At 52.8% G+C, this 13,536-nt stretch overlaps 1 protein-coding gene across 1 annotated transcript; it reads left to right on the top strand.

Annotated features, from left to right (window-relative positions):
• The first annotated feature begins 325 nt into the window (after positions 1 to 325).
• TTI1 (TELO2 interacting protein 1) lies at positions 326 to 11,911 on the top strand. Its single transcript, XM_042832461.1, has 7 exons — positions 326 to 2,615; positions 3,050 to 3,238; positions 4,010 to 4,158; positions 4,997 to 5,137; positions 6,114 to 6,318; positions 7,030 to 7,117; positions 10,507 to 11,911. Exons 1-7 carry the CDS (start codon positions 326 to 328, stop codon positions 10,727 to 10,729), a joined length of 3,285 nt encoding a protein of 1,094 aa, XP_042688395.1. The 3' UTR covers positions 10,730 to 11,911.
• Positions 11,912 to 13,536: the final 1,625 nt, after the last annotated feature.

Below are 13,536 nucleotides of genomic sequence, written 5' to 3'. Positions count from 1 at the left end.
TACGGGGCGCCAGAAGGGACAAGCGGCTCCGCGACCGCCGAGCGGGGCGGGAGGGCGGCGTGCGGCGCATGCGTGGCCCGCCGACGGAGCCCGCCAAGATGCCGCGAACGCGCGCCGCCTTTTAGTAAGAGGACGCGCACGCGCAGCGCGAGCAACCGCGACTTTTCTGGCGGCGCTCTCCCCGCTGATCTCTCTCGGGCCGTTTGTCGCGCCGACGATCCGCGCCGCGCCCCCGTCACTTCCCGCACGCGGGGGCCTCGCTACGGGAGCAGGTAGGCGCTGCCCGCCGCCCGGCCCGAGGCTCCGTTCCGAGGGGTGCCCCACCATGGCCGTGTTCGACACCCCGCAGGAGGCCTTCGGGGCGCTGCGCCCCGCCTGCGTGCAGCTGACCAAGGCCCAGACGGTGGAGAACGTGGCCCAGCTGGAGGCCCGGCTGGCGGCGGTGGGCGCGGGGGCCCTTCAGGAGCTGCAGGAATACGTGCTGTTCCCGCTGCGCTTCGCCCTCAAGGTGCCCGGGCCCAAGCGGGAGCGCGTGGTGCAGCGCGTGCTGCGGTGCCTCCGTGCCGTGCTGCTCGGCACCCGCGTCACCGACCCGCGGCTGCTGCGGGAGCTGCTGTCCGAGCTCTGCGCCTGCCTGCCCGCCCCGCACGGAGCCCCGGCACCGGCCGAGGAGCTGCAGCTGGCCGCGCTGCAGGCGCTGCTCGCCCTGATGCGTTCTGCTCAGAGGGATGCCGTCGCCGCTCTGTACCGGCCTTCCTGCCTACCGCTCCTCGGCTTCGCCGTATCTCTGCTCCTGGGTCTGGCGGAGCGAGAGAGGGCGAAGCAAATTAAGCTGTCCGCTTTGGAGTGCTTGCAGGTCCTGCTCCTGCAGGGCGAGTGCCAGGAGCACCGGTGGCTACGCGAGGAGCAGGCGCAGCGATGCGGGGATTTGTTTGCTTCTTTTCTGCCCGGCGTTTCTCTTGCGCTGTCTCGGATTATTGCTGGCGATGTCAAACAAGGGCACAGAATCACTGTTTCTGCCATCAGACTCTTTTATCAGGTCGTTGTCTCGGTAATGGCTGATGAGCAGCTAGCCAGAGTCCCGAAGCAGAAAGAAAAGCCGCCGGTAGAACAAAGTAGGATAGCAGAACTGATTGTCCATAGAGGGCCTGAGTGGAGCAAAAGTACGTCAGAAAAACTCTCCCTCCTCCTTCATAAAATCGTCGAACTTTCTTCGGTTCACTCTCACTGGAGAGTGAGACTGGAGCTGGTGGAACTTGTCCATCACTTGCTGAGCAACTGCAGTCTGTCGCTGGTGGACTCGTTCACCCACCTTCTGAAGGCCTTGGTGGGGCTGGTTAATGATGAGAACAGCGAAGTGCAAAGCAGGTGTAACGAAGTGCTGCAAGGCATTGCAGAGCAGCAGGTGATAACACAGAACAGGGCTCTTGCTGATGTTCTCTCAGAGAACCTCCATTCCCTTGCCACAGCCCTTCCTCGCCTGATGAACTCTCAGGATGACGCAGGCAAGTTTTCCACTTTGAGCTTGTTACTTGGCTACTTGAAGCTGCTGGGCCCCAAGATTAACATTGTCCTCAACTCTGCATCCCACCTCCACCGCCTGTCCAAAGCACTGATGCAGGTTCTGGAGCTGGATGTGACGGATGTGAAGATAGTGGAAGACAGACACTGGGGCTGTGTGGGTGGGTACGACCCCTCAGGCTCCGTGCAGCACGGCGTGCAGAAGGGCAGAAGTCAAAGGAAATACTTCCGCTTCTTCACGGAGGAAAAAATTTTCCAGCTCCTTCAGCAAGTTTGTCGTGTTCTCGGCTACTATGGGAACATCTATTTGCTTGTGGATCATTTCATGGGGCTGTACAGCGAGTCTGCCGTGTACCGAAAGCAGGCTGCCATGGTCCTCAATGAGCTGATTGCGGGAGCTGCTGGCATGGGGGTGGATGTCCTTCAGGAAAGGGAAGTTTCGCTGAGCATGGATGATCTCAAAGCATCCGTAACGTCCATTCTTGAGGAGTACACAGACCAGGCAAACTGGTATTTGGTCACTAGCATTGACACAGAGGAAATCGGCCACGAGCAGCTCTCTGTGCCGCGCTCAGGACTTGCTGCCCTCCCAGGAGCTGCATGCAGCAGCATTCTGCCATCCCCGGACCCTCACGTAACGACGCGCACCATGAACAGCAACGTGTGGCAGCTCTGCATCCAGCTGGAGGGGGTGGGCTGCTTTGCAGCTGTCCTGGGGGGAGAATTCCGCCTGCTTCTGCTGTCAGCTCTCTACCCAGTGTTGGAAAAGGCCGGTGACAGAACTCTGCTCATCAGTGAGACGGCACAGGGGACGCTGGTAGACATATGCGAGGCCTGCGGTTATGACTGTGTGCAGAGTCTGATTAATGAGAATTCTGACTATCTGGTGAATGGGATTTCCCTGAACCTGCGCCAGGTGGCACACCAGCCACATGCTGCCCAGGTCCTGAGCACGATGCTGAGGCACTCGGATGCCAGCTTGCTGCCACTGGTAGAAGACGTTATCCAAGATGTCCTGTCTGCACTGGATCAGTCTTACAGTGACCAGGCTTCTATCTTCCTCGGTGTCCTCCACTCCTTAATGGCAGCTCTAGGTATCTAAGTGATGTTTACTTTGCATAGTTCAGTGTTGCTGTGACTAAAGGTCCCTGGCTTTGACATTTGGACTCGCCATGGGAAGTTTCAAGTAGCTGAGGTACTGCAACATTTACTTGTGGGCAATAATAACCAGTTTCTTTGCTTATGGGCAGTAATAACCACTTTCTGGCCTGCAGAGTTATGGGGGTGTGGTTCAAAAAGGGTAATTTTACTCCTCCCATAATTGTTCTGTAGAAGCACATGGGGTGTATTGCTGTGTCCAGCAGGGTTTTGACAGTCACAGGAGGCCCCGGTGATGTGACAGCTTCTGCCTGATTACACACTTCAATCCCACACTTAAAAGCCACGTTCATCTCAAGGAAACTGTGATAGCCTGTTGTCTTGCAGGAAGGAGTTATGAATGCTTAGTGACGCACCAGTTCTTTTGCAGTCCAGTGGTTTGGGCCATCCTGCAGCAAGGAGCACCAGCGGAGGCAGGCTGCGGAGGGGCAGAGCAGGACTGTGTCCCAGATACAGCAGGAGATAACAAGTCAAGAAATGGAGCGATTCTTCCTCGACTACGTCAAGCAAAAGCAGATTGCAGAGGGCAACCTTCCTGACTCGGGTGACGAGGAGGCAGGTCAGTACAGGAGCTGAGAATCTTCAGCTTAGAGAAAGACGGTGATTTCTGAGGCTTCCTTTCGTCAGTTGAAGGTCTCTGGGTGGGGTTGAAAGGTTGATGTGCTCGTGACAATCTCAGGTTTGCTCTGAGCTGCTTGCAGCTCCTGTGAGGTGCTGCTTGGTGTTCTTGCTTTGCTATGTTCTTGGGGGAGGAAAAAAACTATTTCCTCACTCATAAACGACCACTGTAACAGAGTCCAGGATCCAAACTTACCCCTTTTCAGAATCCTGTCACTAACTCGTGACAGAATCCTATTTCAGCTTCCTCACCCTCCCCCAGGAATCCCTATACCATTTTCTCCTGTCTCATAATGCTGCTGCTTCTTTCCCACCTGGCCTTGGAAGGCCCTGCAGACATTCATGTAGGGAACTCTGTAGTCTTTACTGGGTTGTGCTGCAATCCTGACCTTTAAATACTTCATCTTTAAATATCCAAGCTTTTCATTTTTAATAAAAATCAATGGGAAATAAAGAAGTCTGTGGTGAAGAGAGACTGCAAATGTCAGACCAATTGCATTGTCCAGTGAAGAAAGCAAAACTTCCTCAGTCCCACAGTCTGAATCTGCCATTTAAGTCGCAGAGCTCAAGCATATACTTGACTGTATCTGAACATGCTCAGAAATGCCAAAGGTCTCATTTGGGAGTTTGCAGAGTAGCCGTGGGTGGGTTTTCTGATCTCCCAGAATTTCCAAGTCATTTTCATGGTTTCAGTAACAGTTTTGTCCTCCAGACGAGGTTCCCCCCCTTGCTAAGCCCGAGCCAAGCAACTCAGACACAGAAGGAGAAACTGCACTGCCAAGCTATGCTCAGCTGGCCAAAGATGTGATGGAGAGGTGCATCCATCTGCTGTCTGACAGGAACCTCCGTGTGCGGCTGAAGGTGAGTTGAACAGTGGTGTAGGGGCAGGTGGTGCCCCTGGAGGGGCTGGTAGCCTCCTCAGTGTGTATACAATGCACGTGGGGCTTCCTGCTGTCTCAAGATTAGTGCTGACATTTTCAGGACAGGCCCTCCAAGTGTCAGCAAGGAAAGGGAGAGAGTTTTCTGAAAGTATTCTGTGCAAGGAATGGCAGCCAGGCTGCGTGTGATCTTAAGGGTGGCTTTGTGAGAGCAGGTTTCCTTGGTGCTCACAGTGAAGCCATCATGCCTCAGCCTTTGGTCAGGAAGGAGAAGCGTTTTTGTGCCATCCTCCTACTTCAGGCTGTAGACTTCACAGACTAACAAATATTTCAGAAGTTGCTGGGGTTGTGATAAGCAAAGCTAGAAGCCTGGTTGGTTTTTTTTTTCTTTAAATTATGAAATCCTTTGAAGGTGTCCTCCTTTTAAACTGCAAAGCAAGACAGAAAAATGCAGCAGTGAGGCATAACCCAGATTCTTACTACAGCAGCCTCAGCCCTACGAGGTGATTCCTGCTGCTGTGCAACAGGAACAGTGGGGTTCTGAGCACAGCTCAGCCTGCAGGATCCGGCTAGAGATCCTGTCCTTATTTCTGCCTGGCCTTGTACCCCTGTGTGAGTTACATCACTGTGCTGTGTGTGATTTCAGAGCAGGCCAACGCTCTGAGCAGTGCTCAGTTATCCCAGCTCCTGCTGAGGTGAAACTGTACCCTTCTGTGTTAGCATCTTTCTTTGTCCTTGCTCCCTGCTGTGAGGCTGGGCATCCACCTGAACGCCTGGCGCCGCAGCGTTCTGAAGGTCCGTTTCCTATCCCTTGTGCACAGGTCCTGGACGTGCTGGAGCTCTGTGTGACTGTGCTGCATCCTCACAGAAACCATCTGCTTCCCATGGCTCATCGTGTCTGGCCAGCTCTTGTCACTCGGCTGATTAGCGATGACCCTCTGGCAGTGCTGAGAGCCTTCAAGGTACAACAGTGAATCTTTGCCAACAGCCTTCAAGCTGGTGCTTAGAAGGCAAGCAGCTCACAAGCTATTGTGGCCAGTGGGAGAAACTCTGAGTTTACGGAATCATTTTTGTGATTTTTTTTTTTAAAGTGTGGTTCAGAAAACAGGATCACCTCCCTGCACTGGGTAGGTTTGTAGCCCTCTTAACCACAGCATGTCCACAGATAAGATCTTGATCCTGTACAGTGCAGCTTACCCTTGCTGGAAGCACAATCTCAGCAACCCCCTTTGGAAGTCTTAGTCTGAAGAGAGGGGAATGTTTTGCAATTGAAACATTGGCAGGGGAGGGAAGAGGTTAAGTGCAGACTTAGCCTCATAATAACATTTTAAAGGATTTCCTGGCCATGCCAACTGACAGCATTCTCTTCCTAAATCACAAGTTGCACAAAAAACGCAGTGCCTGAGGTTGACAGCTCCACAGTTGCCCTGGGCTTACTCTGCTGTGCAGAATGAGACTCATTTTCAAATCCTTCAGTGTGAATAAAAGGAAAGTTTTGATTCCCCAAATTCAAGAAGCCATGCACTGGAATTTCAGAGTAGCCGTACGTCACGTGTGCCTGCTCTAAAACAAGGGCAAGATCACCATGCAGGACTGACTCTTGAAAAGCATCTTCCATCAGAGGCTCCTCCAGCAGTTCTGAATAGGCCCTCACAAACCACCCTTACCTTTGCCTTGCTGAGAGAGAGGAGAAGACCCAGGAAGTTAGCAGTGTGAAACTGAGCAGCAAGGTGCAGCTCACCCAGCCTCTGTCAAACGTTTAGCTTCTGCTTTACCTGGGAGGTGGTGGCAGGTGTGGTCACATTCCTTCCCCCTGTAAAGACAATCAATAGAGAACGTGTTGCTCAGAGAGCTGCTGCTGAGTGCAGTAATCTGGAGCAGCCAACTCACAGACCTGTGGGTGCACTTAACCTCCAGTAACTGAAGTTTCTCCACTAGGTGCTGTGTACCCTGGCACAAAAGTGTGGAGACTTTCTGAGGCAGAGGTTCTCCAAAGATGTCCTGCCTAAGCTGACCAGTTCCCTCCTCAGCCAAGCTGCAGCGAGTGCTAGAGCTGGGCCTGTGTACAACCACACTCTTGCCTTCAAGTTACAGCTGGCTGTGTTGCAGGGACTGGGTTCCCTGTGTGAGAAGCTGGACATGGGTGAGTAGCAGGGGAAGCGTGGACTGTGTGACATCCCTGTGTGCTGTAACTCCTCTTGTCAGGACTAACCAGGCCTGCACTGGATTCCCACTCTTCTGGTGCCCCACAGACTGATCTCCAGATCTCCAGATTCATCCCATCCTGCTGGGCCTTAATCTGTCCTCTTTCTAGAGGGTCTTGTTACTCTTCACTCCCCAACAGAGAGTTTCCCAGTACCACACAGAATCTGACAACTTGTCCTGTGTGTGCATCAGAATGTGCATTAAAACGTGTGTGAAGTGGAATGTTTGAGTTGCTGCAGTCAGACCTGCTGGGCAGTGCTTTGTTCTCACCTGAACACCAGCACCCAGGTGAAACTTCTGGCTAAGCTGCCAGGTTCCATTTTGAGGTATCTCTCTGGATGACCCTTTACATGCAGCATATTGTTCTTCTGCGGAACGAAACTCTCTGAAATTCTTCTAGGTTAAATTTCTGGAGCTGACTTTGATGGGGGAGAAGGCTTGCTGGCTGGCTGCTATTTTCCTCTCTCAATACTCTTGATTGCTTTCCTGGCTCCACAGCAAGATTTTCGAGAGGAGAGGTCAGAAGAGCTCTGGGTCAGACAGTTCAAAGGCTCAGAAGCCCATTGCTGCCAATTTAGAGCAGATTCTATTAGGTGGCAGCAGCTGAGTAGGTTACCTCCTACCCTTCTTTTCTGTTCCATTTCTGCAGGTGAGAGTGACCTGAATAAAGTGGCAGATGCTTGCCTGGTTTACCTCAGTGCCAAGCAGCCCATGAAGTTGCAAGAAGCTGCCCAGAGGTAACGTCTCTTAGATGCAGATCTATCTGGTGTACAAGTAATTTGGGGAGAGGGGGGAAACACAGTAACCCCTTTCCTCTTGCTCCTTTCTCATTCCTTTTCCCAGCACGTCTCCATCTGACGTAGAAAAGAGTCTCTCATAGAATTTCTGAGGTGTTACTCAAAATAAATTATCCACGTGGATCAGACCTGGCAGAACAGCTCTGCTGTAGTGTCCAGCTAAATGGCTTACCTCTTCCACCTGCCAGCCCATAGCTAGGCAGGAAAAAAGGCCTGTTCCCCCCAGGCTCAGCCAGGTGGACCTGTGTTGCTTAGGTCGCTGTCGGTCTTGGCACCAGTCTTGCTCTGCCAAGGCTGGGAGAGGTTAAAAGAGCACAAACAGTTTAGGTGAACACGCATTGGCCCTATGAAACGTCGACAGACACACTTTGCCAGTTGCTGTTCAAAATCCTGCTCGACACGTTCCTGCTGTCAGGATAAGAAATCGCTGCTGCCATATGTTGTCACCTGGAAACAAGGGCAGACACTTCAGCAGACAAAACGTGTCCAGTTACGGAACACAGGAAAAAGAACAAGAAAGCCACACGTCTCTGTTTCTGCTGAAGATGAGGAAGAGCCACCCTCTTTGTGTGGCCACCTTCCCGCCCCTAATGGGAGAGGCAGCCCGCTGCGAGCAGGTTCAGCAGGCACAGCAGATTTCAGAGGGCAGGCTGTTAAAAAGGGAAAAGCTGTCAGCTCCCTTTCACCTGAGTGCAGACCTCCCAGGGGTGTGCGAGAGCTTTTGTGTGGCTGGGCAGCAGCTGAGACAGACAGAGCTCTCAGAACTGCAGCCATACCTTTGTTTGTATTCCGGAGTTGGTGAGAGTCAGTTTATTTTTACCTTAGTGGCTTTTATGGCATCGCAGCAGGCTTCAGCAGCATTTGTTCTGCAAAGGGGCTCTTTGCTGTAGGCTTGCATATCCTTGATACAATATAATGTTCATCTGTGTAAGCAACGCCGGCGTGGAAAGCAGAACGCCAGGATTTATCTGTTTGGAAACTTAAGCTTTTAAATCATTAACAAAGCAGGCTGAAAAGCTGTGTAATTTCTCACACGCACGCTAGGGATGGAGGGGGGAAAGACTGAATTAGCCATATGATGTGCATTTAGGCAAGGGCAAATTATCAGCCTGCTACATGAAATATTCTGCAATTTAAATGCTTCTAAAAACAGATAGAACAGAACTAATCTTAGCTGCAGCCCGAGTGCCAGCACGCATCACATAACTCAGCTTTATCACTACCAAAATCATACAGGGTAAAAGGATGTCTGGAGCCCCCGTGCCATGCTGATTGATGCTAACTGGTTTTTGCTCACCTTTTTGGTTTCTTATGCTGCTCATGAGTTGTGACCTGCCAGGAGGAAGGTCAGCTCATCCAAAGCCAGCTGCAATAACTCCCCTCATTGTCTAAGCCCGATTTTAAAGTGAAGGTGCTGTAGCAAAGCGCTGAGCAGCGATTTTGGGCCAAGGTGCTGCCATCACCAAAAAAAAATAAGTAGATTTTTGTCTTCCAGGAACGTTACGGTGCTCCAGGGAGGCCATTTAATCCCATTTATGGGACCCTGTAGTTTTATTGGATGAAGCAGTGGGAGTAAGTGAATTTGGTGAATGCAGCTTTGTGCAGAACTCAACGGGCAAAAATAGATGCTGGGAAAAGGAGAACTGCAGCGTGTCTGAGGCAGGGAAAGCAGGGCTTTCCTATGGCTGCTGGTAGTATTCCAGGAGACAAGCATTACCCAAATCTTGGTTTAAGAAACCGAAACACCAAGGTTTGGGAAAAGCAGGGAACATAGGGACAGCTTTGCTTTGATGGAAAATGAGGCAGCATGCCTTCAAGGAAGGTGAGCAGACATTGTGCAGCTGAGGGGCTGCACTGTGAGGGGTCAGGAATGAGATGGGGGGGAAAATGGTGCAAACCAAAACGTGGATTTGAGCATCTGATGCACTTCCTGAATGGCATCACCCCTAAGTTCCTCAGCTTGGGAAAAAACAGAACATCAAACCCTGAAGGAAAAGGGAAAAAAAAGAGAGAGATGAAGAAATTGTCACTGGCCCATGTCAGCGCTTTACAAATAGCTGGGCATTTTTCTCAGCTTGAAGTGACTGTTGTGAAATTTACACTTCTTTTTAATAAATGTTTACAGCCTGTGAAGTTTCCCATTTGACCTTTCCGTCACCGTTCTGGGGAGGAATGCTTTTTTCTGAGGCACAGAAATAATTTCCCTGCTCGTGCTGCAGCCTGCAGTGACCCATCTCCAGTTATTACCCAGCACAGCTGCGAAAGCCAGGCAGGCTGGTTCTTCTGCCAGCCCATTTTTGTGCCATGGCTTTGCTCTGAGCCTGGGCAAAGCCCAGTTACCAGAATAGCCTCACTGCCCTGTGCCATAAGAACCAGTTGGTTCACACAACTGGAACAAATTGGAGCAATTTGGGGATCTTTTTAGATACCATATTTGATTACACAGCATTAACGACATCCTTTGCTTTGACTGTGCAGCTTCTTGGATTCTTACTAACAGCTGTCATTTGCAAGCTGGGCTGAAACCCACTAAGACAGCCACCTGCACGTGGCAGCATTGAATGAAATGATATTGAACTTAAAAAGAAAAAAAAACCAACAACAGAAAACAAACCTGGATTAACCCCAGGTTTGTTTGCCATGGAAACAGGTTGCTTAGATACTACCCAAAGAGTTTGGAACTGCAAGAGTCCAGTTGTTCTTGAAGCTGCTGCACAGCAGTCCGGGTTACAGGAGATGATCCCAGGCCGTGAGCCATTGTGGGCATGAGAGGCAGTGGAGTTGTCTGGGGAGCAGCAGATCCCTTGGGGAAGGGTTGGAGACCAGGAGCTCTGTGCTGTGAATATAGGAGTGGAAGCTGGGGAGATGGATGGCAGGAGCACAGCATTCCCCATTCCCACATTGACTTCCCAGTGATTCCTCTTCCTTGCCTGCTGTGATCCATCCCAGGCTGAAGGAATGGGGATGATTTCTGTGCAGCCACCCACCATAAGCCAGGGAGACAGAGGGGACCTGCTGCTCCCTGCAGTCAGCACAGTTTGCTCCCAGCAGCACAGCCAGCACCAGGCAAGGGAAGGAACTCAGCTTTCTGAAAACGCTGTGTAGAAGGGGGAAAATGTAGAGGCAGTTCATAAGAAATCAGAGTGGGAGAGACTGGAAGACAGACCCTCAGAACAGCATTCAGCTCTTAGAGGCCAGCCTGGAAAGCTGTGTAGGATGCAGACAGAGCCAATGCGTTCCTGAGCTGCTTATAATGACCCCATTGGATGTAAATCAAAAAAAACCTTTCTCCTTCCTCATCTCTCCTTTCTTCCCATTGCTTTCTGAAGCGTTTTCCACCACTTAATGCGTGTGGACCCTGACAGCACCTGGCTGTTCCTGACTGAGGTGTGCTGCCCACAGCCATACAAGGCTCCTCACGCCAGCCTGCAGCCTGTGAAGCTGCGTGGGATGGGGAGGCAGCGCGATGAGTTCACCAACAACATCCTGCTTCTGCTGGAGGAACTGCAGCAACGGGAGAGCGCCGGGGCACAGAGGGCACCTCCTCCGTGAGGACCTTCACAGCAGCTGGCAGAGGAGAGGAGAACCGCCGCCATACAGCGCTCACCTGGGAGAATCCCAGCAGCGATGCCCAGCGTCATTGCAGGGGAAACCACGGCCCTGTTTGGGTCCTGACTGAGGCGCCTTTTCCCCGTGGGTGAAAGGTTTCCTTTAAGCAGTGTGTGAAGGTGAGGTGGGTGCCTCGTCCCAGCTCCTCCAGGTTTGTACTTTGCACGCTGTGCTGGAGGAGATCGGAGGGTCAGAGCACAGCTCTTTCCAGATCTGCAGGACAAAGAGTTGTTTTCCAGACATGACTTCCCAGCACTCGGTGGTTGGGTGACATCCCTGCAGCACCAGACCGGCACCCCTTGCCCTTACAGCTGTTGTGTCCCGTCCCCACCTGGGACATCACTGCCATCTGAAAACTAATGCTTCACCCTCCTGGAGAGGCGGCACGTTAGAAATCCTCTTCTGATATTAACTGAAATCAAGAACAACAGCTGTATCCATTTACAGGGAATGCCTCACCAGTATTACTGAGAACAGCATCCTGCTTTCCCCTTAGCAATAGTGAGGTTTTCCCTTATAGTTATTTAAGCCAGGCCAAATGAATCGTGCTGCCTGATTCTTGCCGTTGAGCCGCTGCAGATCCTTTAGATAAACAGCCAGCCTTGATTTACAACTTGCAAGTGATTTAAGAGTCCCCCTTATTCCCAGATTGCCTGCCATTTCTTGCAGGCTATTTCTCAAACCTCTCCAATCCTTAACGCCCACCCCAAGGAGAAGCATCAGGCTGCTGGCTGCGTGCGTGTGGCCAGACAATGACATTTGGTGCAAGGCTGCAGGTCCTGCTGCACTCACCTGGGGCTGCCCCGAGCCCTGCAGGCACTGCTCCATCCACCCCAAACTCATCAGCCTCGTCCCACGTGGCCTCTGGCAGCCGACTGCTCGCAGACAGAGCCTTGTGAAAGTTTGATGCTGGTAACACAGAAGGGCAGATCTCCGCTCTCATTTCAGAAGCAAGCTCAGAAATAGAAAATGCAATGAAATAAATGGGTTGTTACATGGGACCAGCTTTGTGTGTTATTGCCAGGGATCCTGGCTGAGCATCTGGAGTGCAGTGCGGGGGCTGCTGAGGTGGTTTCCCTCACCTTGGTTTTGCTTAGGCTTTGCTCCTGGTTGTTTTTCCATGAGGAATGCAGCTCAGCGGCTTTTCACCAAGAGGTCAAGGCTGCAGCTCAGCTTTTACCCTTCGTGCTTCTTCCTAAGTACACACAGCACTTAGCATCAGGCTGCATTTGGTCCAGGGAGCCTTTCAGAGCTGATCACCCGATGAGGGAAGGCAGGAGAGGCAGTGGGCGAAATGTTCCCTTTAGTCTCCAAAGCCCTCCTGGGATTGCTGCAGGATTGCTGTAGCACTGCTCAAAACCCATTGCCCAGGCACAGCCACCAGGCCCGCCTGTGCCAGAGCCCACGGTGGCAGCAGTGCTGCTCCTCAGTGCTGCTCTTCAGCTACCCACCGTCTGGAGGCTGAGCACACCATAGAGAACCACGAGGCCAGGAGGCAGCGGCTGCAGCCACCTCACCTCGCCTGTGATGCAGAACGGAGTGAGCCTGCACACAGGTGGCAGTGCTGTGCCCGCGGGTGCAGCTCCCAGCCCCGCTGCTCCCCTCTCTCCCCGCTCCATCTCCTGCTCCCAACATTTCCCATCAACTCGGCGAAATGAATCTCTTCCAATAAAAGCTGTTATTTTTAACGGCCTGCCTCTAGGTTTTGCAAATTGCCACGCCAAACAGCCATTTGTTTGCTCGCCGTTTGAGGTGATTTGCAGCCTGCTCCTCTCCTCAGCGCAGCCCCAGCTCTTCCCTCTCCTTCTGCAGACGCTTATTACCCGCTGGCTGATCCTCCCCTCCCACCCCGACATGCATTCCCTGGCGAGGAGCAGCCGAGCACGACGCGCAGAGATGAGCAGAGCCACTGCTGCCCGTGGTGGAGCGGAGCTTCCAGTTGAGCCCCATGGCTGGGGCTGCACACATTTCTGCCCCGACAAAGTGCTGCTGTGCTGCTCACTCGATGTGATCGCATCTCCTGTCCGTGGTGAAGCCCCCAACTCCAGCTGCATGCCCCCAGTGCTGCTGACACCAGGCTTCTGTTTCTTCATTGCATGACAAATCGTTTAATATCAGCACACCGAGAGGGAAATGGAGCTCCACGGCTTAATAAACAGCAGCAGAGCCGAGCTTTGCCAACAAGAAGCAGGAAAGAGCTCCTCCAGACCACAGGGCAGAGCCCACCCAAATGCCTTCTGCTCCTGTGCCCACCCCAACCCCTCTGCTGCTCCCAGTCCCACAGCGCACAGCAGCCCCAGCAAGGCTCAGCTGTGCTGTGCTCCCTTTTATCCCCCCCAGCCCCTCCAAGGACAGAGACGCCTGCAGGATTCGTTAAGGAGCTTTATTAGCTGCAGGTGGTGCAGGCTGAGAGGGGGGTGTGAGGGCAATAGGACCCCAGGCCCTCTCCCCTCTGCAGCCCCCTCCCCAGCGGCGGTGCCCCATGGTGGGGTCCCAGGGTGCGGGCAGTGGGGTGGCAGTGAGACCCCCCCCCTCCCCCACACCGTCCTTCCTGCACTGGGCTCAGGCCTCGGCACACTGGGGCAGCTGTGGGGCAAGCAGGGGAGAAGGCAGTATATACAGTCCCTAAAATGGCCGCTGGGATGACAGACGGGCTGTGAAGTGGGGTGAAAGGGAACCAAGCAACTAAACGGGGCCTCCTACGGGGGGTGCGGATGGGGTCCGTTCTGCAAAGCACGAAGGGGAGCGGG

Source organism: Centrocercus urophasianus, unplaced genomic scaffold, assembly GCF_019232065.1.
Source record: "Centrocercus urophasianus isolate 14NV4802_14NV808 unplaced genomic scaffold, USGS_Curo_1.0 seq_38, whole genome shotgun sequence".
Classification (NCBI taxonomy): Eukaryota; Metazoa; Chordata; class Aves; order Galliformes; family Phasianidae; genus Centrocercus; species Centrocercus urophasianus.
This window is presented reverse-complemented; position numbering and strand designations above follow the sequence as displayed.

Coding starts and splice junctions, on each gene's coding strand:
- TTI1 (XM_042832461.1), top strand. CDS start 326: ATGGCCGTGTTCGACACCCCGCAGGAGGCCTTCGGGGCGCTGCGCCCC. Junction 2,616..3,049: donor CTCCTTAATGGCAGCTCTAG/GTATCTAAGTGA, acceptor GTTCTTTTGCAG/TCCAGTGGTTTGGGCCATCC. Junction 7,118..10,506: donor TTGCAAGAAGCTGCCCAGAG/GTAACGTCTCTT, acceptor TGCTTTCTGAAG/CGTTTTCCACCACTTAATGC.